Source organism: Phyllostomus discolor, chromosome 8, assembly GCF_004126475.2.
Source record: "Phyllostomus discolor isolate MPI-MPIP mPhyDis1 chromosome 8, mPhyDis1.pri.v3, whole genome shotgun sequence".
Taxonomy (NCBI): domain Eukaryota; kingdom Metazoa; phylum Chordata; class Mammalia; order Chiroptera; family Phyllostomidae; genus Phyllostomus; species Phyllostomus discolor.
This window is the reverse complement of record NC_040910.2, coordinates 86,481,931-86,508,007: the sequence shown is the minus strand read 5'-3', so window position 1 is coordinate 86,508,007 and position 26,077 is coordinate 86,481,931. Positions and strand designations below refer to the sequence as shown.

At 41.5% G+C, this 26,077-nt stretch overlaps 1 protein-coding gene across 3 annotated transcripts in view; it reads left to right on the top strand.

The window, feature by feature from the left end:
* Positions 1-26,077, top strand: part of MAP2K6 (mitogen-activated protein kinase kinase 6) — a 100,867-nt gene that overhangs the window by 41,366 nt on the left and 33,424 nt on the right. The window contains exons 1-2 of one of the 3 annotated variants that reach the window (XM_028520449.2): positions 20,536-20,753; positions 23,294-23,360. Coding sequence is in view for 2 of the 3 variants with exons in the window: in XM_036033442.1 (XP_035889335.1) it covers positions 23,079-23,205; positions 23,294-23,360 (194 nt within the window). In the remaining variant the exon portion in view is untranslated. Of the gene's footprint in view, positions 1-20,535; positions 20,754-23,078; positions 23,206-23,293; positions 23,361-26,077 lie in introns of those variants that run through there. The other 2 variants (XM_036033442.1, XM_028520448.2) reach the window with 2 other exon arrangements.

Genomic DNA, 26,077 nt, shown 5'->3' with positions numbered 1-26,077 from the left:
CTTTACCCATTGCAGAAGTCTTGGATTGTTCTAAGTGGATGGATTCCAAGTTCTGGAAAGCTGGGTGACTTAGCATATTGTTCTTCAACTTGTTCTTTTTAAGAAGGCAGACAGATTTCACACATGCTACCAAAAAGCATGCTAGCTATGCAAGTGGTCACTTTGTAATCAACATCTTTCCAAGCAGTGTTTGTAGTGCTTTGAATGGGGAATTTTGCACCTGAAAATGTTTACAAAAGGATGATTGATGCCTGCAGAATATATTCACAATAAAATGCTAAGGAATGAAAGCATTTAAAAAATTCTACATAAAATATGGTCTTAATTTTATGAGAATTTTTGTGTGTCTATGTAAGTATAGTTATAGATACTCGTGCACAATGAGAATGAAGTAGTGCACCAAAACATTAACAGATGGTTCTGCCTAGTGGTGGGAATTCGGGTAATTTCAATGTTCTTTTTAATTTTTTAATTTTTTTTAAAGATTTATTTCTTTATTTTTAGAGAGGGGGAAGGAGGGAGAAAGAGAAGAGAGAGAATCAACGCGTGCTTGCCTCTCACATGGCCCCCACTGGGGATCAGGCCTGCAACCCAGGTGTGTGCCCTGACTGGGAATTGAACCTGTGATGCTTTGGTTCACAGCCCGTGCTTAATCCACTGAGCTACGCCAGCCAGGGCTCAATGTTCTTTTTTATACTTTTTTTTGTTTTTTAGATTTCATAATAAATATTTTCTACTGTTGAATTCAGGAAATCTATAGGATTTTCAGGAAAAAAATCCATGATTTTGTTTTCAAGAGTAATTTATTATTACTAGCAAAAATTATTATTCATATTGGCAAAAGTTTAAGAGCCACACCCAAAGGCACATGCTTTTTAATGCCCCTCCGCCTCCCCAACCAGCATAGTGACTGCAGTAGATGCCGTTTGTATTTTAGAGCATCAGTGGTAGATCGTTTTTAAATTTCGTTTATTTTCTTTTTTTTTTATTTTGGCCAGTAATAAAAAGAGCAAGAAACTAGGGGTTCTAGATTTGAAATGCTTTGTTTAGCCCAGAGGACTCAAGAAGCATGAAGGTTAGTGTTCTAAATGGTTATCGACCCAGGAGAGGACTTGGAGATGACTTAAAATGTGAAAGAACCACCAGAGTTCAAGAGATTCTCAAATTGTGCCTGATCAGATGTGTTTGACTCGGCGGTCTCAGGTGGATGTTCCAGAGGCTTCTTAGGAAGGCTTCTGTCCACCCTGGTCCAAGAGATTGCAGCAAGGCTTTCTGAATGCAGCTTAATTCCCAAGACCAAAATAGTCCAGTGAGTCACTTGGATTTATTCTGAATCAAAGATTTAAAAACCAAAGCATGCAAAAGGTCCTAATGCCTTAGCTCGGAGTAGACGTCAGTTCATTTTTATTTCAAGGCTACCAAAAGGGGTGCTGCTCTAGGCAGCCACGGTGAGAGCAAAAAGAGAGGGCTCCTTATTATGGGCAAGGACTCCGTGGTATGGTGTGCTATAGTATACCATTGTATTTTCACTATTTTTTTCAGATTCTCTGTGATGCTTAACACAATGTAGGGCACATGCCAAATGCTGGCCAAAGGACAGAGACCAGAGCAGAGGAGAGTATTACGAAGTACTGACTGAGTAGGGAGCCAGCCATCTAGGTTTGCTGAGACTGCACCTCGTCACAGCTCTTGTCTTGGTTTAATCATGAACAGTGTCCTCTTTCACTCTCAACAGTGTGTCCACTTGGGATGATCACTTTATAGAGTCACCTTGTGACCGAGCTGGCTAAGAACAATCTAGGTTCCAGGATTTTATCTCTCTGCACAGCAGTTGTCTGCCTGGCAAAAATTTAAGAGCCACGCCCAAGCGCACATGCTTTTTAACGCCCCACCCCCCAGCCGACCCGGCATAAATAATGCCTGCAGTAGCCGCCTTTCTACTTATCCTTTTCAGATAGATAAATAGCACTGCTGAAGGAGCCCTAGCAGATTAAAACCCTGGACATGTTGATCTCTTTCTATTACCACAGCTGTCCCAGATGGTGGTAATATTTCTGGGACTCTGAACTCTGCATTTGGGGCCAATGGGATAAAATGCCGAGAACACATTGAAACTGACAAGCTGCCTTGACATTTGCTCTTTGGCTCCTAAGCCAGGGATTTTCTTCTTCTTTATGACAGTTTGCACTTCTGTTTCCTTTATTCCTTTGGGACTCCCACTCGATCCCCTTTTTCTTTAGAAGACTAAGAGTTTAAAGGAGGCATGTCTAATTCACGCAGGATTTACTGCCCCTTAATTGCCCTAGAAGCCTGAAAAGTCGGTCTCTAGGAATAAGCTCAAGAGGGACTCAAATTGAGACAAACGTTTGTATCTTGACGAAGGCCATGCGGGTTTCTGATGCCTCCTCTGGGAGCAGATGTGCACTAAATGTGCTTTAAATGAAATCGGGGAGATGCTTGCATTTTCTGAACTGGGGTTTAAGTTCCTAGAAACCCCTTGGCTCTGTAAATTAAGATTAAGGGCTGTGCTAATCTAAAATGAAGAAAGTGGTTCTAAACTTTCCCTGAGTCTCTGAGCCCTCTGAGACATGGTGATGACTGAGGATCCTCTTCCCAGAAAGTGATACATGTGCACACACAAAGAAAACTTTACGCGTAACTTCAGAGGATTTATGTTGCCCAGTCTGCTCAATGGGTTTTAGATGAATGTAGCAGATACAGGTAGTTGACTCCCTGATGTGAGTACTCCATGCTCCCCTCCTTCTCCCTATTAGAAACCCTATTCTCTTCCTGTATCTTACCTTCCTCGTGTGACTGTGCATTTGAGGGGGGGCTCTGACCCCACCCCAGGGATGGAGGTGATGGGTGGATGAGTGGTCTAAACTAATTGTGATGGCCCCTAGCCGGAGATCAGTTCTGGCATAGGTATGTGATACTTCGTTGGCCAATAACATAGGAGTGTAATTCTGTGGGGGGCAGCTTTGGGACAAAATTTCATCCCTCTTAAAAAAGAGATATACAGTAGTATGGAACAAACAGTTTTGTATTATAGGATTGAACACATGAGAGAAGGCAAAAAAAACCTTATGGGAATGGATTGGTAGTGGTTGTCTTGGTGTGAATTAATGACTTCTAAGAGAGGCATATGGATGTATGTATGTTCATGTGCAGATACATACCTATGTGTATTTTTTGTGAGTGTATGTATATTTATATGTATGTATACGTATATTATATGCACATTCATGTATTTCCTACCTCCGATTGGTGAAAGGGCCAAGAAAAAGTGATATGCTAGTAACAATGAGCCTGCCTTGTAACCCAATCTTGATACCACTGACCACTGAAAGGAAACAAGTTTCCTTGCAGAAATGTCAGGGTTGGGACATGAATCAAGGTGAGACTGGAAGACAAAGGTTGTTCTCAGGCGAGTGTCCTAACTGATCCTTTCACAGGCCAGTCTGTCATTCAGTTAAACTGGCAGTTTTAAAACAATTAAGTGTGTGATCAGACTATTGGATTCCTTGGTCATATACTCATTGTGGCACGTCTTTTGATATTAATCACCTCCTTGGTCTGCAACAGTGTTCTGTGGAATACCATGCTGGTAGGTCAGGCATTCTTATATCCTTGGATAGTGTGCTTGCAGAGGGCTTGCATGCAGAGAAGGCAAGCCTTCTTACCTTACATTTGGAGTAGGTAAGCATGAATTGTGGTAAGAATGGATCGCAATCTCCTCCTCCCCTCCATGATGGAAGTGGTCTGCTATAATCAACCTTCCACAGAGGGGCTGGCCAATGCCCTTGAAGGTGCCATGAGGATTGGCATGTGTTTATGCTACCAGGTGGTTGGACATTCACCAGTGGCAGTGAGTTGTAAGAGGGAGCCCATACTGCTGGCCACACACGCAGTCTCCATTCCTGCCACCTGAGCCATTTCATTCATTGGTCCATTGTGCCAGCACTGGAGTAGCTGAGGAGAGGAGGCTTGCTGACATCTACAGGTGGGTCATAAATTCTTCTAAGAACCCCTCAAAGGCCATTGGATGTGCTGATTCATATGGTTTGAGGGGCAGGGCAGATTGTACCACAGCCGGCCCCGCCCCTATCTGTTTGACCCACATTTCTGCTACCTACTGACTGAATGCAGAACACGAAGGAGAGGGTTATGAGCAAGAGTCTTATTTGTCAATGTGATCTCAATAAGTAGGAAGGACAAGGTGGGTGGACTAGGGAAGGAGGGAAAGCCAGTGCAGTGGTCACTGCTAGGAACAACTGATATATGGGGTTTCCTAAGAGCCTCATAAAATGTATTCAGAGCTGTGTGTCTGGAGGACTAATCATGGCCTCTTCTCCTTCATTGTTCATGGGTCACAGGTGGCCACCATGCTTTAACCCCTTAGATTCTGCATGTCAGCAGGCCCAGCAGGTTCCGTCAAGGGCCAAAGGAGTCTTAGAGCAGGAATCCAGAGGTAGAAGAAGGCATCCATCTTGTGCAGACAAAGATGAGGCACTGTCATGTTGCATCTGTTTGGAAGCTGGTCAGAGCCTGTGCTGAACTAGGAAGCCACACATCAGGGTCCCCAGTAGGAGGTGGGTGGGGAGAAATCGGGAGTGGCGCACACGCACTGTCCTGCGCACACACTACACTCCAAAAGGGCGAGTGAGGGAAAATGGGGGATTTGAGCAAGACTGTCTGGCTCCACTCTTATCTACTGTGATAGCTTGCTGTGTTTACCTGACTTTTCTGAAGTTCAGTTTCTCATCTGCATAATGCAGATAAGAACTCATGCAATTGGGAGGGTTAGCAAAGGTGACATCTGTTAAGTTCCTTGCGTTGTGCCTGGAATAAATATTACTGACCCACCTCCTGGCCATGCAAAGCATTAGATGCACAGTTAACTTTCTACTCTTGTAGGTGGAGGAGGGGGAAGGGCAGGAGATAGGGGGTAAGGGATGAGTTCATTAAAAACAAACAAACAACAACAAAAATCATTGGACCAAAATGCAGGAAGAAGAGCTCTTGGGCCCATACTGCTGTGACTCTGTGTGTGATTGCACAGGGCAGGTGGCAGGAGCAGTGTGGCCAGAGGAATGAGCAAAAGCCTAGGTTAGATGAATTTAAAGAAATAGAAAGGACTTCCATTTGGCCTTCTCTTAGTTACTTCGTAGAGGGGGACGTAGAAGACCGTATGACTGTGGTAGGCTCTTGAATGCCAGTTTATGTAGTTTAAACTATACCTGGCTGACAGGAAGAAGTCCTAGACAAACTTCTTCAAAGACTGGGAATTCAGTGAAAGGGGCCACCTTGCTTTGTCCACCCCTAGCTCATTTAAATAACCATTGCCCTCACTCTTCCTGGAGCCTCTGGGAATATCCCAGTTGGTGTAACTTAATTATTCCAGGAGCAATATTCTGAGGGGACGTAATGGGGTGGGAAATGAGGAGGGATAGGGGCTAGTTCTAATTTATTTCTTACTTTCAGGGCATAACTGAGTGCTGATGCATAGTAGATACAAGACAAAAGCACTGTGTCTTTCTTCAGTCTCTTTCTTGGTGGCACTGTTAGCTATATGCCCTCTTGCGTAAGACATTCACCCTGCTTTTGCCAGGACTGGCTCTGAGGGATCAGTCAGGCTGCTTCCTAGCTACCATGGAGGCGAGTTCACTTAAGCCCTGAGGACAAAGACTCTCGGAGGGGTTTCGAGCTTAGATACACGTTGAATGTATGTCTCCATTTTTCTTCCGAGGCCAGAGCAAGCTGTGTTGCAGCTTGTGCTTGCACAAGCATTCAGTTCACTGAAAAATAACATGGTCACGTAAATACTCAGAAGGAAGCATGGTGTGGCCGGCCAGGGATTACAGTCACTGCCAGCGTATCTAGAACAGGCTGCATTCTGCAAAAGAAAGAGACACTACAATAGCCATAGCCATAGCCATAGCCATTTATTTTCTATAAAAAAGGTCTTAGCCCCGGTTAATGGCCTATTTATTCAAAGCAGTTTTAAATATGTAACATATTTTTGACTTACCGTGAGAATATCTGGGGAGTTAAGCCTAGGAAATGTGCTTTTATTTTCTGTAATATCTCTTTTGGCTGCATGATTACTTGGCTGTTTGCTTTTCTCCAGTACAGAAGGATTTGGAGAGTTAACCTGATATTCCTGGGTTGAATGTTTTCTTATTTGTGTATACAGTTTAAGAGAAAAAGAATAGTTTTTTTAAATAGTATTTAAAAAAATAGTTTTCAGCAATCCGTGGGGCTTATATTCTTGAGAGCCAAGTATTCTGAAGAATTTAGCATCATTTCCTGGAATGTTGCATCTCTCCCCTCTGCCCCTTCACGTTCTTTCACTTTCGATCCACAGCACGGTGAAACACTGTGGCAGCTCCTCTGGTTGCTTGTGGCTACCTCGGGGCCCCTCCTCTTTGTCATAGGACATTCCGTTCTTCCCACCAGCCCCAACCTGTTTGCAACTCGGCACACAGGGTGAACAGGACTCTGCACAGTCTTACCCCTGGGACAATAATAGTTTCAGCTTTACAGAGACCAAAGCTTCTGGCCCGACAGCTTTAGAACACTGAGACAATTGGGAGAGGTAGTAATATGTTTTACTTTAGAGAACATAGTCTTGGCATGGAAGAAGGAAGATATCTTGGCATCCATCACTATAGCCCCTGGGTGTTTTGGAAAAATTCCACTTCATTCTTTCTCTTGTTTTGGATCTTGACATAAGAGGCCATAGCACAAGTGTCAGGAATATAGAGATCGGTAGGCAAGACTAGGTAAGGGAACAACTCCAGGAGCTTTCCCAAGAAAACTTATACCTCCAAAGCAGCTGAATAGCTTTCCCATGCTGGCTGGGAAAGCAAAATTGTCTGAAAATAACCTGAGTTTGGAAGTAATAGGAAAAAAACAAGAATAATAAATAGTGTTTCCTCTTGATTTAAAATTAAAAAAAAAAAACAACAGTGTAGTGCTAGGACAGAAAAGTTGTATATTGAGCTTGGTGTTTGGATTCAGACCTGGATGGGAATACTGACTATTTGGAACTTGTTAGTTTCTGTATATTGGTTTCATGCAGCAAACTTGTTAGTTTCTGCACTGTAAAGTGAGAATAATATCTCATTATTTACTTAATTTTTTTTACTGCGTTTTTTGATTGTGGTAAAATTATGTAACACAGAATTTACCGTCTTAGCCGTTTTCAAGTGTACCGTTGTGTGCCAAGAAGGGCATTCACACTGTCTGCTGACATCACCGTCACTCCTCTCCAGGACATCTTGCACTAGACGGCAACTCCCACTTCTCACCCTTTCTCCCCACCTCTAGTTGTGATTCTCCTGTCTCTCTCCATCAGTTCAACTCCCCTAGGTACTTCATGGAAGTGGAATCATGCAATATTTGTGGGGGGTTTTTTTTGTGACTGGATCATTTTACTCAGCACAGTGTCTTCAGGGTTCATTCATATTGTAGCATGGGTCAGAATTTCCTTCCTTTGTAAGGCTCGATAATATCCCATTGTATGTATAGGTCACATTTTATGTATTAATTTATCTATCAATGGACATTTGGGTTGCTTCCACCTTTTGGTTTTTGGGAATAAAGCTGCTATGAACGTGGGTGTGCAAATGTCCCTCTGAGACCCGCGTGTGAGTTTGTTAGGGCTGCCATAACAAAGCACTCTAGGCTGAGTAGTTTAGATGACAGAATGTTATTTCCTCGCAGTTCTGGAGGCTAGAAGTCTGACATCAAGGTCTCGGTTTCTTCTGAAGCCTCTCTCAGTGTCGTGTAGGTGGCTGTCTGCTTGTATCTTCATGTGGTATGTCCTCTGAATAGGTAACATGTTTACATGGTTCAAATTGAACATGTCCAAATTTTCTCTTTTTATAAGGACACGGGTCATGTTGGATTAGGACTGACCATAATGACCGTATTTTAACTTACCCCCCTCTTCAGAGACCCTGTCTCCAAACCTGTCCAAGGGAGTGAGGGCTTCAGCACATGATTTCGGTGGGGATGCCACTCAGTCTGTAGTGCCCTGCTTTCTGTGGTTTCGGGTAGACACCCAGAAGCAGAATTGCTGGATCACATGGTGATTGTATTTTTAATTTTTTTGAGGAAATAGTTTATTGTTATAGAGTGGTTATGAGATTCAAAAGCATGTGAAGAACTTAGCATGTAGCTAGTGGGCCCCAGGAAATGTTGACTCTAATTGGTTGTGTAGACTATAAACTGCCTGTTTCCAGAAGTTTTAGACAAAGAAATTGAGTCCAGAGAAGATAAGCAGTAGGTGGCTCCACGTTCCTAGTTAGCAGCAGATTCAGGGAGAGAACTCAGGTTCTGACAATGTCAGGGCTCTTGGGTCACCGTGTGCCACTTCTCTGCAGTCCGTCACGTAGTCTGTCGTGTTATTTGCTATGAAATGCTTGCTGACTTTCATGGCATTTTATTCTATTGTTCTGGTTTTAGACTTCATTTTCTGAATAGGTAATATACTGACATTGAAAAATTATATAAAAATTTACTCTAGAATATCATTTTCCTAATTTTGTCCTTCACTATCCTGGCTATCTTCCCCCCAGATAACCAATGTTGTTACTTTCTAACGTATTTTTACGAAGATTTTATGCATGTACAAACAAATCCATTTGAGTGTCGTTTTTAAATTCAGTGTAGCATATAGTTTTCTGCATCTTGATTTCATTCACTCAATGTGTATTGGAGATATTTCTATATTGATATAGAAAAAACTTCCACTTTTTAATAGCTGCTTAGAATTTCATTGTTTGAATGCCCTATACTTCATTTAGTCCATACCCCTATGAGTAGAAGATACCTCTTAGAGACAGAATGTAGTGTAGTTGTTGCCTAGGACCAGAGAGAAGGATAGTATTGGTGGAAATGGAGAGTGCCTAATGGGTATGATGTTTCTTTTGTGGGTAATAAAAATGTTATAAAATTGATTGTGGTGATGGTCACACAACTCTGTAAATGTGCTGAAAATCATCGAATTACACAATTTAAATAGGTAAATTGTATGTTATGTGAATTATATCTCAATAAAACTATTATAATAACAATTGGAGGACAAAGTTAACATCATGGATCTGTTGTAGACCTTGGGGTTCACTACCTTGGAAATTAAGTATTCAAACTCTTGAGTAGCAAACTTTCTAATATTTCTCAAGAGTGAAATGTATCACATACTCACACAAGTCATTCTTGAGCTGGTAACCACTTGTGACTCATTTGTTTCCATGTTTTACAATGATCAGCTTTGGAATGGAGGAGGTTCTTAGAAGAAATAAGGAAGTTTCAGATCCCACCTACTTTCCAGCCTGACATAGTTGAGCTACCTATTGGAATTTTCTCTTAAATTCCTTACAGAACATTAGCTACTTCCTCGGGAGCTTATACCCTGCAAGAGTACATGGTAAAATTTCATTTGAAACTACAGGAACTCCTTTGCTGACCTATTCTGGCTGTTTCTACTGTGTCTTGGCTTCATGTTTCCTTGGGCCCAGGGGAAATCTTGGCAGAACACCCTGTTATATGTCAATATGAGTGCCTCTCTTAACTTCCCTTCACACTGAATTTTCTCTTGGTTGTCACCCTTCAGGCCCTTTTTTCTTCTTGCTTTAAGAAAGATCCTTCTCTCATTTCTCTGAGTCTGACTTCTCTCGGCTGTGTTGGAAATCTTGTGACATCCACAGGGACCTTGCCCGTCATTTCTGTTCACTTCTCCGGTCTCTTTGTCCCTTTCTCTTACTTGTTTCTTTTCTTGGCTAGATTGTTGCTCAAATTTCCCATCATTTTTCAGAAAGCAGTTACAAATGTACAAAACAAAACAAAATAAAACAAAACCCAAACACCAAAAGTTTCCTTAGATCTTTATTTCTTTCTCAATATGCCGTGTTCTTTGTGTTTTCTCACAGTTACCTTTCGGGAAAAGTTTGTTTGTTTTCCTGTTTTCATTGATGTGTACATTTGATGAAGAGACCGAGGTTGGGAAGTTAAGAGCCCTGTGCTAAAATTAAATCTTGAACATATCATACCTAGAAAAATTCTGGATGTGAAAGTGAAATGAGGTTGCAACAGGAGGCAAGCAAAGTTTCGAAAAATGTTTTCCCAGGCATTATGCTAGAAGCCCAGCAACCACAGCGGACTCGTGTCCTGGTTACACGGCCAGATGCAGTGAGAGTGCTATTTGGTGTAAAGCCTCATTTTGTTTATTTTTTAGGCATTGGAAAATGGAGCAGTTTCCTGGAGAGAAAATATCATCCTTAGTAAAAGACAGGGGTTTTTCCTTCACAGAAAATGCCCCTCCGACCCCCATGGTTGCTGCGATGCATTTGGTTTTGTGCCTTTATTTTATTTTGAATGTTAAGGTTTCTGGTACTTAGCCAGATTTGAGAGTCTCGGTGACCTTGAGTGTTTAGTCTAGTCCCAGACTGGTTAATCCTCTGGTTTGAAGGGGGAAGCATCAGGTAGAGATTACCATCAGGGCAAGGGGACCAAGGAATCCATTAGCAGACTGAGAGCCCCTTTCTTTGATGCTGAGAGGGGGGTGTCAACACACACAGCATTTGTGTCACCAAGACACAGCATTTTGCAAACAGGAGCCACACTCACTGCTTTCAGTCACTTGGCCATGAACCTCCTGCTAAAACAGTTTATGTCAGGTAGGGCTTAGGCTTATCAATTTCATCAGAACCCCCTTAGGGCAGGGGTGTTTGTTTATAAACGCCTCACAGTAGAAAACATCATGACATTATCTATAAAGCTGGTATGGTGCTCCTCTCAAACGCCAGAGCACCATTTAATGAGAAAATTAGCTAGTTTATTGAAGGAATGTTTTCCATTTTATTAGCATCAGGGGTGCTAAAGTCCAGCAGTGTTGAAGTGTCTTGGGCAAAGTTTATGACAATATAGCTTTACGATTGAGTACGGATGTCCCGATAGACCTAGCACATGTCACTGTGGTTCCTGGTAAACATCTTTCTAACCTGCATTTATTATCAGAGAAGTCTGGACATCACAGTAGAAAGCCTGCACTGGGGATTCAATCAGGACTTTTAATTCTTCTCCAAGCTTTTGGAGATAGACTTGCAATGAAGAGTAATTGCGTGGTAGGAGTAAATACAATTACATGGGAAAGCTGCCTGCTCACATCTGTACGAGCTGTGCATCGGACAAGGCCCTTTCAATGGACAAAGAGGTATTTCCCCCTGCAGTGGTAGTGACCATTACATTAAGGATTAATGTAAAAAGCTGAGCACTGTGCCTTGCATCTAATGAATTCTCAATAAATATTCGTTACTTTTATTATTCTCCTGAGCAGCTACTTGTTAATAAGAAAGCAATTGCCAAAAATAGCAGTGTAGCTGACTTGGCAACTTCCACTTATCCAGCACACATTTATCCAGTGGACTGCATATATTGCTTAGCTCCTTTAATTCCACTAAGGTCGATAGTAGTGCTCCCGTTGTAAGGATGAGGTTTAGGTGAATAACTCCCAAGGTTTCACAGTTAAGGAGTGCTGCGGTTTGCTTCCCTTCCCACCAGGCCTCATTTTCATTTTCCACCTTAACTGTAATATAACTTGATGGACACTTTCAAATGATCAGATTGTACCCACAGGTGAGTGGGTGCTTCCCTCAGCCCTTCCGGTGGCGTTCCAAGAAGAAAGACTTGTAAGAATTGCCATCAATGATATTTACTGAAAATCTATCCGATAAAAACTCACCACTTAAAATCTTATAAAATCAGTATATCCAGGATCAGTATATGTTTTAACTCTTTGTATTTTTGCTTAGCCATTCAAACCAGTTTGGGGAGATCATACGTAACTGAGTGTGAGACATCACAGAGCCTATTGAAATTCATACCTTTCGTATGATCACATTCTGATCAGAGAGGTGGGTGGGGCATTCTCCTGGTGCAGCAGGGAATTTATATTCTTCTATTTGTGCTCAGTCTTGAACAGTAACTGATTTACATGTTTCAAGGTAACTGCCTGGAACAAATTCTAGACTTATTACCTAAGACTGGAGAACCTCGTTTCTTTTGAGGCCCTGAGTTATGACGCCTCCCGAAGCACTGTTTGTTAATCACGGTGACTTCAGTTGGTCAGGACCTTTCAATTTTTCCTTAAGCGTTCTGTGAGGACCTGAAATCATATTGAAATATGAGCAAATGTGCATAAATAAAACTGTTTGAACATAGATTGTTTGCTTTTGTGAATGACTGTTCTCTTTGTGGACAATCTCACACTTAAATTTTGTGGTTTTCTCAAAGTCATTCCTTTGTCTTTGATTTTTCATCAACCTTCATGAACCTCTGACCAGTGGTGTCGGCCGGGGAAGTGCACCAAGCCAGGAGGGTATGTGGCAGAACAAAAGGCAAAGGCCACTACATTTGTGCCAGGCTGTGGTTTGCAGAACACAACTCTCAAAAATGTCCAGCCTTCATGGAGAGAAAGGTGACAAGATACTGCAGAAACAGCCACAGTGTGAAGGATGTTACTATGTTTTTTCAAGCTGGAGGGTCTGGGTTTTAAGGTGAAGAACGCTTTTGGATATTGCATTGGCCATGGTTTCTCTTCTTGCGGTTTGTTGGCAAAGGACATGAGGAATATCAGAATGTGCCACAGGCCTGGGGAAAGGGCTGCATTTCTTCCATGTGATTTTTCCTCCAAGAAGGTATGAAGTTAGAAGGAATTAGAAGGAGGCCAGCATCTTCTCCTTGTTCCAGTGAAGGGCATCCACTGAGGAGCAGGATGGACCCATCTACCAATATTTATTCCTCCTAGTTAGTTTCTCACCGCTGCTTTCTTTGCCCCTTTATGGTCAAGTTGAAGACTTTCTAGATGTTTCCAGAATCCAGGAATTAGCAAACTCTTTAAGTTTTAGTGACCAGTGGTAATGCAGGGTCACAGGATACTCTGGAAGGCCAGCGGCAGAAGCAAGTGAGACGGAAATAGAAGGAAAGTTAGGTGGTGAGGGAAAGCAAAGAGAAAGGGAAAAGTGAGAAATACATTTGTTGGAGAGTGTGCCATGTTGGGTATGGTAGGAAGGAACTTGGATTATTTCAATAAATGTTAAAAGGAAATTTGGTAAAATTCAATGTCTACTTTTAACAGCTCAGGGTATTAGTTTTTTGTCGCTGCTATAACAAATAACCACAACTTAGTGGCTTACAACAACAGAAATTTATTCTCTCACGTTTTTGGAGGTCAAAAGTCTGAAATCAAAGTGTTGCAGGTAAGTCTCTCTCCAGAGGCTGTGGGAGAGGATCTGTCCCTTTCCGCTCCTAGCTTCTGGGAGCTGCCGGCATTCCTTGGCATTTCTGCGTCCCTCCAGTCTTTGCCTCCATCTTCCTATGATTTTTTCTGTTGGGCCTAATCCCCCTCTGCCTCTGGTATAAGGACACTGTGATGGCCTTCGGGGCCCAACTGGATAATCCGGGATAATCTCCTCATCTCAGAATCCTTTATACCCTTTATAAGCACATTGGCAAAACCTTTACCATGGTAACATTTACCAGTTCCAAGGATTAGGATATGGGCATATTTTTGAGAGCCACTGTCAGCCTACTTACTGAAATAGGAATAGCTATGTACTTCTACCAAACTGAATCCAAAACCAGTATCATTTCCTAAGGTGAAAAGCTACAAAGAGTTCTCTCAAAGTCAGGATCAAGTGAAGATGTTTGCAATGACCTTGAATATTTAATAATTTTTGGACATGGCAACTAATGAACTCATACAGGAGCACTACATAGGAGAAATAAATATTAAAAAAATTAATGCCAAAACAAATGGACAGATTAACAGGTGATATGGAGACATTTTTTTTAAAGTGAACATTTTTTGAAAGATTTTTATTTATTTATAGAGAGGGAAGGGAGGGAGATAGAGAGAGAGAGAAACATCAATGTGTGGTTGCTGGGGGCCATGGCCTGCAACCCAGGCATGTACTGGGAATCGAACCTGTGACATTTTGGTTCGCAGCCCGAGCTCAATCCACTGAGCTACGCCAGCCAGGGCTGAAGACAACATTTGAGGAAGAGGAAAGGATATTCCTGTCTTATAAAAATGCAGTGACTAAAGCCCTGACCAGGTGGTCCAATGGAAGGAGCACCTGGTCAGGGCATATACCTAGGTTGCAGGTCTGATCCCTGTTCTGTGTGTGTATGGGAGGGAACCGATTGATGTCCTCTCCCCCATTCCTCTCTCTCTAAAACCAATAAATATGTCCTCGGATGAGGATTTTTTTAGAAATGCAGCAGCTATAAAGGAATGTAAAAAGTTTTAAATTTGTATAATCAAAAGGGGGAAAAACCCCAAGTGTGCACACATACTCGTGCACACGTGTGTGTGTTGCAACACAAACTACAGAAGGGGCACTGTCTTCTTGTAAGAGTAAAATAACAATAACAATGACCTAATGCAAAAATGAGCAAAATGGCTTCAATTTACAGAAAAACAAATACAGATGTCAGTAGGCATACAAAAATGCTCAGCTTTATTAAATATTTTACAATGTGATTAAAAACAATGAGTTACCTATATTTATGTATCAAATTGCCTAAGATTAAAAAATTTGTTGAATACCAAACTTTATTCACTTATTCATTCACTTATTATTCACTCATTTATTCTTTTTAAAAATTGTCTCATTAAAAATTTAAGATAGCTTACTAGGCTGCATGCAAATCAGCAATTTAACATGAATGTAAAACCAGTGAGACCACCTGTGACATAGTCGTGCCAAACAAAAAGGTTGAGTTCGAACCTGATGAAATCCTAACAGAACTATGTGAATCAACAAGGATCAGTGGCACCCACGGGGAAGATTTCTGGGGCAAATGGCCTGATTTCTTCACAAAACAATTACAGGGAGGGGAGGGGTAGGCAAAAAAAATGGAAGGAGAGCTTGTGGATTAAAAGAGACCTACGAAAATTTATCAACCAATTATGAAACATGGACCTAATTATGATCCTGATTCTTACACACTGTAAGTTAAAAATGTTTGAGGTATTTGAGACAATTAGAATTTTGAACACTGAATTTAATCAAGACATTATTTTTTATGTATGATAATGGTATGGTGGCTGTTTTTTAAAATAGTCCATTTCTTTTAGAGATATTTGGTATAATATTTATGAATTAAATGACTTGATGTCCTAGAACAGCAATTTTCAACCTTCTTTATCTCATGGCATACATAAACTAACTATTAAAACTTTGAAGCACACCAAAAAAATGCATTTTTTGCTGGTCTGACAAAAAAGAAGTATAATTTTTACTTGATTTACAAAAGAATAATAATATAATTACCTACCTTTTTGCTCCTAGTGACTTTTTAAAAAAAATCAGGTGCCTATATTTGTATATAAGGATTTCTGGTACCAAGAGTTAACCAATCAGATGCAACCTTATTATGTGACATGATGAATCAGATGCAACTCTGCTATATGACCTATATATTTATGGTTCAAGACAGGGCATTCACATCAAATAGCTATTATTGTATTGGCTCTTGTCATTTTTTTAATCTGACTATTTAAGGGAAAAGAGGTCAGTGCCCCTGACAAAATAGTCAGGTATCGCTTGTTTAAAAAATTCTTCCTGGCTGGAGTAGCTCAGTGGATTGAGCATGGGCTGGGAACCAAAGTGTCCCAGGTTCGATTCCCAGCCAGGGTACATTCCTGGGTTGCAGGCCATAACCCCCAGCAACCGCACATTGATGTTTCTCTCTCTCTCTATCTCCCTCCCTTCCCTCTCTAATAAATAAATAAATTAAAAAAAAATTCTTGTGGCACACTGGTTTGAAAATTGCTGTCGTTGAAAGTGGGTGGGATATAGATGAAGCAAAATTGGCCATGAGTCAATATTTGCTGAAGCTGGGGAAGGGGTATGTAGGAGTTGATTGTAACTGTTTTGTTTACTTTTTCATATATTTAATAAAATGTTATTAAAAGGGTAGGTAAAAAGAAACAAAAAAAATACTGGCTCACAAATGCGGATGAATACGAGTCCCATTTTGGTCCTTAGCTTTTAGCCGACCACCCAAGGAAGGAAACGTAAAGGAACATTCACATTATCCATCGAAAGAGATTGATCAAATTGTTCAGGCAGAGCCAACTCTTCTTGTTATTGATAACATACTTTTTTTTCTTTATAAAAGGTAGTGAAAGGTTTTGTCAAAGGCAATGAAAAGCATCCCTTCAGACGTGAGTTTCAGAGCCTGCTTTTAAGGTATCCTTCAACATGGGGCAGCAGTATGATTACAGAACGCAGCACAATGAAATAAATTGGATGAAGCCGGGAGAGAGGCACCGTAGACTATCCTGGTAACACTCTAAGAAAGGATGTAAATGAACAACTTTTCTATGTAGTTTCTTGTAATCTTTTACTCTTCAATCCGCTGGTTGCATCTATGTTATGACCCGCAGTTTTTCCTTAGTTAGCAGAGAGGAGATTACAGTACATTTAAAATTGGGACCTGGGACCAAAGGGAGAAAAAGGGTCCCCTTTTCCCAAGAAAAAATTCAACTGTTTACTCACTATCCCTCTTTTTCCACTTTTAGAAGAGAGTTTCATGTGATTCGGTAGCTATTTAAAAAGTCTTTATGTTGGAAGATTTCAAGCAGGCTCGGAGAAAGACAGTGTGGTGAACTGCCGGGCAGCCATGGCTTAGCGCTGCCAGTTACCACCTCCTGGCAAACCCTGCTTCGTCATCTCTCCATCTCTCCCAGCCCCACCACGGTGTTCTGAAGCAAATTCTAGGATCATGTTATTTCATTTGAAGACGTTTCAGTATTAATCTCTAAAACATGAATGCCGTTTTCAAACCCAACCAAAACTCAGTGTTGCATTTTGAAAAGATCAAACACATCACTACCTTTTTTTTTTTTGCAAACTCTCACATGTTTGTATTTTAAAGTGGTATTTTTTTACGCTCTTATGACTACATTTCCTTTTGATAAAGACTCATGAATGAGGCAGCACAGAAATGAGGAAGGAGAGGCGCGCGGACGAGGGGATTTCCCGGCTAACCGCCGCCTGCCTCCTACCTTCGCTCTGTGCTCAGACCACAGCGCAAGGGCATTGGCAGTGATTTGCTTTTAGGTTCTTTCAGGAGCGCAGAGCATCAGATTATTAACATGACAAGACAGACTTCAGCTCTTCCTGGTCTAAAAAAAGAACTTCAATCATGTGGAACTATGTAGCAAGACCCTCCAGGGAGTGCTTTCAGTGTTTGAAAAGGACCTTCAGGAATGAGTTGCTGCTCCCTGCTGGCTGGCTGCTTCTCCTTTGACAAGTCCAGAGACTCTTCCTGTCCCTCACCGATTCCTCATCCGCATCTCATTGTCTCCAAATGTTCTGCCCCTATTCCCGTGTGTTCTTCTTGTTTCCTGCCTCTCTTATTAATTTTCTACTTCTCTGTCACTCCCAGATCTACACATTCCACCCACCCCACATCCCTTAGTCTCCATTTACCTGCTTGAATCTGCCAGATCCCTCCGGCATCTTATACTTAACACATGCAAATTGTAATTCCTTATCTGCCTTCTCCCACCACCCCCCCCATCTGGCCTGCTTTTCCTTTTTCACTTAATGCTATCTAGGTGTGGTAAAGCCAGATTACTACCACTACTAACTACTGTTCCTACACCATCACCTACTATGACCATGAATTACTAATACTAACTACTGCTACTAACTGCAACATCTACTACGACTACCAGGAACTACTATTACTTGCTACTACTATGCTTCTGATCTTATATATTTATATTAAATACAAGTACTTATATTTAATACAAATATATGCTTCTATTATATTTTATATTTATATTTATATTTATAAGAGGTCTTATCCAGTAAATTACCAGAGCCTATAGATTTTGCCTCTGAAAAGTTTGAGTGGCTTATTGATGAGCCAGTTGCTGTGGTCTCTGTCTCTTGTTTCTTGGGTCTAGTGTTTATTCTGTACATAGGCAAAGCATGGAGTATGGCTTTGAAGAGCTTGCATTCTCGTGGAAGAGACGGGTGACTTTAGTATAGGTTCATTCAGCGCAGGAAGGGACACTTACAGGTATGTCATATGAAATGTGACCACATAGATGAGGGACGTTTATCGCATGTTTTTTTGTGCAAGACCTCCTGAGAACATGTTTGAGCTGAGTGCTGAAGTCAACCAGTGGAGAAAGGTGGTAAGGACATTCCAGGGAAATATTAACAAAGACCTGGAAGCTTAAAACACTAAGGTGTGTATGTGTGGGATTTGTGTGTTTGTGTGTGTGTGTGTGTACACAGTTTCAAAACACCCTGCAGATATTAGATGAATCTTGTTATATTATTTTTTAAACATACATGACATGACATGATACTCCTGTACTTGAAAAACATAGATAACTTCTCTTATACCTGAAATTTAAAAATTATTAGTTGCAACCTTTCAGTCTCTGGGCAAAATTGCTTCCACAATTTTTATGGGGAAGTTAGATAATAAATAAGTAATAAATAAATGCAAAGATAAAGTAATTTGAGACTGGAAGATAAGGTAAGAGGAATATAAATGGAAGATAGTCATGAAGATCTCTTTTAGACACATGGGACATTTTACACTAAAATGGTAGAGATTCAGCCCTGGCCAGGTGGTTCAGTTGGTTGGAGCATCGTCTCATACACCAAAAGGTTGTGGTTCATTCCCTAATTGGAGTGTGAACAGGAGGCAACCGATCGATGTTTCTCTCTCACATCAACGTTTCTCCCTCTCCCCCTCCACCCATCTCCTCAACCCCTTCCTCTCAAAAATCAATGAACATGTCCTTGGGTGAGGATTGAAAAGAACAACTAAAGGAAATAAAATGCTGGAGATTCAGTAAAGCTGCACTGAGTTCATTTTGTGTGCTAGATGCCAGAATGTGAAAGCTGGCACTTGCGGACAGAAATGCTCCAAGAGCGTTCAGGAAGGCCTGGGAAGGTTCTGTGGGGTGAGCAGCAAGTGAGGCGAATTTGGAAGGTTGAGTTCCCATCCACAGGGAACCCCAAGGGAAAGTCAAGACTCATCTGCCTCCTTGAAATCAAAATGACTGCACATTTAAAAGTGAGCTTTGCTGCTTTCCTTCTCTAAATGTTATGTAACCCCGAAGAGATCTGGCACGCTGGTTGGTTGGAGGCTCAGTGGTGGGTGAGGTCCAGAGTTTGGGGCCTGGGAGCGTGAGCCCACACTCATGTCACTGTGGCAGAGCCGGCATTCTCCCTGCACTCCCTTCCCTCTGCCCTGCTTCCTTGGTTGCTTTGCATCTGATCATTGCTGTTGAATAACATAGAATGACACTTCTCTGCCGATTTTCATGCCAGAATCCCTTGGAACTTAAGCCTAGATGCAAGGATTAAGGAGAGGGCAGCCAAGGCGTCCAGGTTGCCAGTTACTTGACTGGCAACCCCATTCACATTGGGAAACAGATTTTTAAAATAAATTTGGCACTGGAAGCAATGCCATCCCTTTGTAAGGCCGTGTCAATAATCATAAACCCTCATAACTATGCCCCCCAACCGTCGGCCAAGCTGACAAATACTTGGGTGTCAGCATATCCTCGCGATGCCACCTTCTGTTGACCCTGTGGGATTTCCTTGCTGTTTGGGTTGGCTTGGGAGCACAATCTTCTGTTTTATGTAATAAGGCACATGAGAGAAGCCCTTTGTGCTCGGCCTCTCTGAGTGGGTGCTGAGCAAGAGGTCTTGTGTACCCCATCATTTTTGGTACAGGCAAAGCTAGTGAACATTTCTGTGGCCTGGTAAATGTTTTCTAACGATGGGCAAGGTTTGTTTTTGTTTTTGTTTTTTTCTTCCCCCAGTGCCATTTTGCTCCAGGCCAAGATCATGGTGACCCAGCTTTGGTTTAAGATGAATTTAGCAAAAATGTGCTGGGGGTGGGGGTGGGGGTGGGGGGGCTGGGACTACAGTGTTTTCAAAGAAAACAGGCATGGGTGCGACTTGGGCACAACCTTGCATGTGCTCCGTCAGGCCCAGGACACTTCGCCGGGGCGGATCTCACGAATACCAGGGCGAAGCTTATCGAGATCTCCAGAAATCAACAGAATGTTGTCTTTCTGGGAAGGCTTGTGGCTACCAGGAAACATAATATAGAGCCTGTGTTCAGATACATTTTTTCATTTTTGCTCTAGACTGTCAAGGGAAAAGGCCATTTAACCTCACTGGCCACTTAACCTTATTATTCATATTGTTCCTTCATTAATTTTTTATAACATAGTATTAAATGTTAGCGTCAGGGGTTGGCGGCCTTGCTGGGGGAACAGATTGATTGGAAATCAACACAGCTGGAAACTGACCACATATTGTTTTTCTTTCTTTTAAGAAATGAAAGAGGCATTTATTAGAAGGGCCTGAGAATGCTGTACTGTGCAGAATTACTTTATAGATTTACTCTGCCAAGTCTGGCTAATGATTAATGTCACGCCTCGCTGTCCAAATGGGCCCACTTCCCTTCTCTCTTCCTGAAGTGGCAGCTTCCCGGGAACAATAAACTCCCGGAGGTTTGCTGTGATCCTCACTTGAGGAGGGGGCGGAGTCTGTTCAGAGCGGCTTCCCTGGGCGAAGGCAAGAATGCCTTCCGTGGGGTTTTCTCCTGCTAGCCCTCCTTGCAGCTTTGGAAACCTCATCAGAGCCACTCCTGCTGGCTCCTCACTGGGCTATGTTTTCAGCGGTGGGCACGTAAGTGAATGATGGAATGTTGGTGTGTGTGTCCTTGTGATTTTTGTTTCATTTGATCCACTTTTAAAAATGAAGGCAGGGTATTTTCTAACTGAGTAATTCAGCTAGTTTTGTGTCTCCTGGAACTTTTCTCGTTGCCGTCAGAAGAGAACTAGGGGCCTTCTTTTCTCACACCTTGAAGACATTATTGTTGTTTTGGTAATTTGTTCCATTAGTCTCTGTACCAAAAGGTTTCTCCCTCTTCCTCTCATTTACTGTTTCTCTGTATAGATGTGTTGATGGTTTGTTGAGTTATAGTGTAATAATCGATTGCTATTAATGAATAGCTAATAAGTCATTGCTATGGTATATTAATTCATTGCTATGTTAAAGTTTTGCAAATGAGGTTTTCTCTGTAAATAGCTGTTCCTTTTGATGGGTAGCTTGTAAGAGCTGAGTTAGAAATGAAGAGAGAGATGTAGGAATTGAAGAGTAACTCCTGCTTTTGGTTCTGTGAAATGGCAACTGGAGAGCCTTTATCACAGGTGAATTAGTTTTTACTTTAGTTCGGTTCAGTTTTATCTTTAGAATGTCAAGGGAATTATGGGTTTGTATCTGTTGGGATTACCTGAATTACCTGTCACCAGTATTGGCATATGTATGTAGCTATCTGGAGAAGTTGAATTTGTTACTCATTGCTACTAGAATATTTCATTTAGAATAGCATTCCCCCTCTATTTGACTGAGACCCAGAGATGGGAATTAGGTCATTTATCTAGTATTTGGATTCTCACAATCAGATCTCATACTTAGTATTTTTCCTGGTACATAGTACAGTGTGGTATATTGCCAACTAACTTGGTAACATGTGCCAAGTGGCCACCTGAGCTCCAGGAGTAAGAAAGTAAATGGTGAGTTTTGAATTTTATAAAATGTGTAGATAAGCCCAAATCAGGAGGGAATTGAGGAAACCTGTTATTATGAAGGTAGTCCTAAAAGACTTTTTTTTTTTTTGCTTCTGGCTTTATATAACTTGACAGAACTGCACTAGATTTTGGATTTTGAATGTGTGTGGGGAAAAAAGAAGACTCAATTATGCATTATATTGAGCTTTGATAATATGGCCAATTTTGTTCATAGATTTCTTAGATGACTTGTTAATGTGACTGTACAGATTCTTTCTCTGAATGACTATAACTAATAGCTACTTAAGGTGTCCCAGTATTTTTCATATGTTATCTCATTTGATTTTCATGTTAGTACAATAAGGTAGGTGCTGATGTGACTTCCTCATTTTACAACTGAGGATACAGAGAGTCAAAGTGGCTCTAAGGTCACTGGGCGAGGGGAAGAACCCAATGTAAGCTTTTTTTAACTCAAAAATCCCTTACTCCTTCCACTCCCCGTCCCCCTCTGGTCATCTCTAAACTCCTTCCATTGTGAAACAGTGGGAAGAGCTTTGACCTCGGATCCAAAGACCCCAATTCCAATTCTGACTGGGTTGTAGCTGGCTCTGTGATGGCGAGTGGTCGTTGAGGTCTCTGGAAGTCACTTTCCAGCCAGCAGGTTACAATATTTGATTTTTTAAGTTCCTCTGCAGCTTCAGAATCTCTGCCCAGGACCTCGCCCAGGGCCTGTGTCAGCATTGCACGCTTGTCTGCGTCACACGGGGAGGCGGAGAGCGAAGTGCGACCCTGCCATTCTGTCCAGTGGGCTTTGGCAGGAAGAGACACACAGGATCTCTTTAGATGAGGAAAACCCTGGGCCCTTACATGACTCTTTTCTCTGATCTGCTTCCTGAGCTGGCATTTCTCAGTCTGTTCTTTTTTACTCATCAACAAAAGCTATTTGAGCCAAGCTGTCTTGTGGTTTCAGCCCAGGGATGAACACATCAGTTACGTGCCCATCTGGCTCCCAGAGCAGCGATAACCTCCTTGCATGAGCCCATCTGTTACCTTAATCCTTTTTGGAACAGGGCACGTGTAAATAAATATTGCTCCGTTCCTCCCTTAGGTGTCTCAGCTCCTGGCAGGTGGTTGAGAATGGGCTGGGCAGATGGTGGGAAAGTATTTTTAATTTTACCTCCATGGTTCACTGTCAGTTGTTCACAGATCAGTTTAGAAAATTGTGGGATACTGGGATCGGGGTGACTACATTTGACTGACATTAAAAAGACAAAAAAACCTATAACCAGCACCATCTACCACCATCATCGTTGTGTACAAGAGAGAACACGGAAGATGGAATGATAAAACCTCATCAGGGAGAAAGGCCAGGTCTTCCGAGGTAAAGAGAGTTGGAATTCTCATACTGACATTTTCACCTGTGACTGGTGAAAATGTCAGTATGAGACCCGTGACCATGGCCTGCCTTTGGGAAGCTCTGCTCAGCCTGGCGCTTGGGTGCTTGTCTCTCACAGGTGCCGTGGGTAGGAGGTGCCGTTCCGACGGGGAGAGGAGAGCTCTGTTCCCAGGTCAGCCCTTTCCTTCTGCTGCCATCTCTGTCCCTCCACGAGTGCTGTGAGACAGACCTTAACTTTGTCCTTACATCTTTCCCTCTAGGCAAGAAGCGAAACCCTGGCCTTAAAATTCCAAAAGAAGCATTTGAACAACCTCAGACCAGTTCCACGTAAGTTGGCAAGATCATCTTCATCCAAACACTTACACTTCACAGGTGCCTGGGCAGTGGGGGTTCATCTGGGGGCTGGTGAGCAATGCCTTGACTGTGGAAATAGCTGTTAAAAGGAAGAGCCCTCTAAAGGGGAAGCTGTGTGCTTACTGCTCTGCAAGCTGAAATAATCACACTTGGTCAGTCAGTCTGTACTGAACAGGTAGCTTTGAACTCAGTGTCTCCTGTTACTGGTTGGCTGCAAATTGATTGTCACAAGTGCATTTGGCACATGGGATCCTCTGTAAGTCCAGAAAGGTCCTTGGATGTGGACTTTTTACCTTTGCCATATAGATTTGAGCAAACAAGTAAATCCTTGTGAGAGGCACCACTGTAAAACTTAGGTTGAGATGGAAAATGGTATTTGGTGAAGACTCAGCATCCTGACACCTAGGTCCTATCCCACATAAACATGAAGGCAAAATGAGGTAAAGGAAAACTTTTTAATTAGCTGAGGCTTTGGCCCAAATCCCCAAGTGAGCTGAAGTTCTGGTGAAGCAGGACACCCTCTCCCTGAGGTTTTAGGTTGAGCTCTACTTTTTTGCCAACGGATTTTCAATTGCTCTGGCACCATTTGTTGAAACGGCTATCCTTCCTCCATTTACTTGCTTTTGCTCCTTTGTCAGATATTAATTGTGCATGTGCTGTGGATCTATTTCTGGGTTTTCTGTTCTGTTCCACTGATCTGTGTGTCTGTATGTCTGTGAATATCACACTGTATTGGTGACTGCAGCTGTATAGTCACCTTAACATTGAGAAAAGTGATTCCTTCCACTCGGTCTTTCAAAAAATTATTTTGGCCATTTAGGGCTTTTCTCTCTTCATGTAAGTTTTAGAATAAGCTTGTCTATGTCTTCAAATAAACTTGCTGAGACTTTGATAGGAATTGTGTTTAACCTATAGGTCAGTTTAGGGAGAATGATATTTTCTACTACATTGAGTCCTCCAGCCCCTGAACATGGTAAACTTCTCCAAGTATTTAGATTATCTTTGAATTCCTTAATTATTTTATAGTTTTCATCATAAAGATTCTCTATGTTAGATTTTATACCTAAGGATTTTATTGGGGGGGAGCGATTATAAATGGTATTTTTGATTTTGGTTTCTACTTGTTCACTGTCAGTATAAAGAAATGCAATTGATTTTTCTGGTTGATCTTGTCCTGTGATCTTATTAGAATCACTTACTGATTCTAGGAGCTTTCTGTACATTTCTTAGAATTTTATATATAGACAGCCATGGCTTCTGCAAAAAGAGATAGTTCTGTTTCTTCCTTTTCAAACAGTAGTTTTATACCTTAATTTCCTTACCTTATTTTAGTGGCAAGAATGTCCTGTACTGTGTTAAATGAGATCAGTGGGAGCAGGTAGCCTTGCTTTGTTCTTTATCGTAGAGGGAAAACATTTCATCTTTTACCATAAAGCATGGTATTTGGTTTTTGTAGATGCTGTTTATGAGGTTGAAGTGCACTGAGAGTGTACCATTCATTTATCATGAATGTTTGTTGAATTTTATTGAATGCTTTTTTTCTGCATCCACTGATACAACCATAGATTTTTCTTTTTATCCTGTTCATATGGATTAAACTGATTGATTTTTAAAATATTGAACTAGACTTGCAGACCCAGAACAATTCCCACTTGGATGTAGTATATTACTTTTTTTAAAAAATTTATTTTTAGAGAGAGGGGAAGGGAAGGAGAAAGAGAGGGAGTGAAACATCAATGTGTGGTTGTGTCTTGTGCCCCTCTACTGGGGTCCTGGCCCACAACCCAGGCATGTGCCCTGATTGGGATCAAACCAGTGACCCTTTGGTTTGCAGGCCCGTGCTCAATCCACTGAGCCACACCAGCCAGGGTGTGTATTACTTTTTTATACATTGTTGTATTTGATCTGTTAAACTTTTGTTGGGGAATTTTGTCTAAGTTTATGAGAGATAGTGGTCTGTAGTGAATTTTGGTTTTTGGTGTATGCCATTGTTTTCTGGTTTTGGTATTAAGGTAATATTGGCCTGATAAAATGAGTTGGTGAGAGTTCCCTCTATTTTCTGGCAGATGCTATGTAAAATAGGTGTTAATATCTTTCAAAATATTTTGAGATAAAATTGACAGATAACATTATTTTAGTTTCAGGTATACAACATAATATTTTAATATATGCAATTCTTTTTTTTTTATGTTTTCTAAAATTCTCCAGTGAAACAAAACAGGCTTGCACATTTCTTTTTCTGGAGTTTTTTAGCTACAAATTTAATTTCTTTAATAGTTATAGGAATAGTCCCCTGATCTTTTTCATCATGGGTAAGTTTTGGTAGTTTGAGGTTTTCAAGGAATTTGTCCATTTCTTCTAAATTGTTGAATTAATAAGAGTAAAGCTACTCATAGTATTTCCTGAAATATCCTTTTAATGGCTGCAAGATATATTGTGCTATCCCATTTTACCCCGATATTGGTCATTTGTGTTGTCTTGCTTTGCTTTGTCAGTCTTGCTAGAGGTTTATTAATTTTGTTGATTTTTTTGTAAACAACCCACTTTAGCCTGGCCAGTGTGGCTTAGTTGGTTGGGGCATTGTCCCGTAACCAAAAGGTTGCAGATTCCATTCCCGGGCAGGGCACATGCCTGTGTTGTGGGTTTGATTCCCCGTTCAGGTGCATGTGGGAGGCCACCAGTCAATGCTT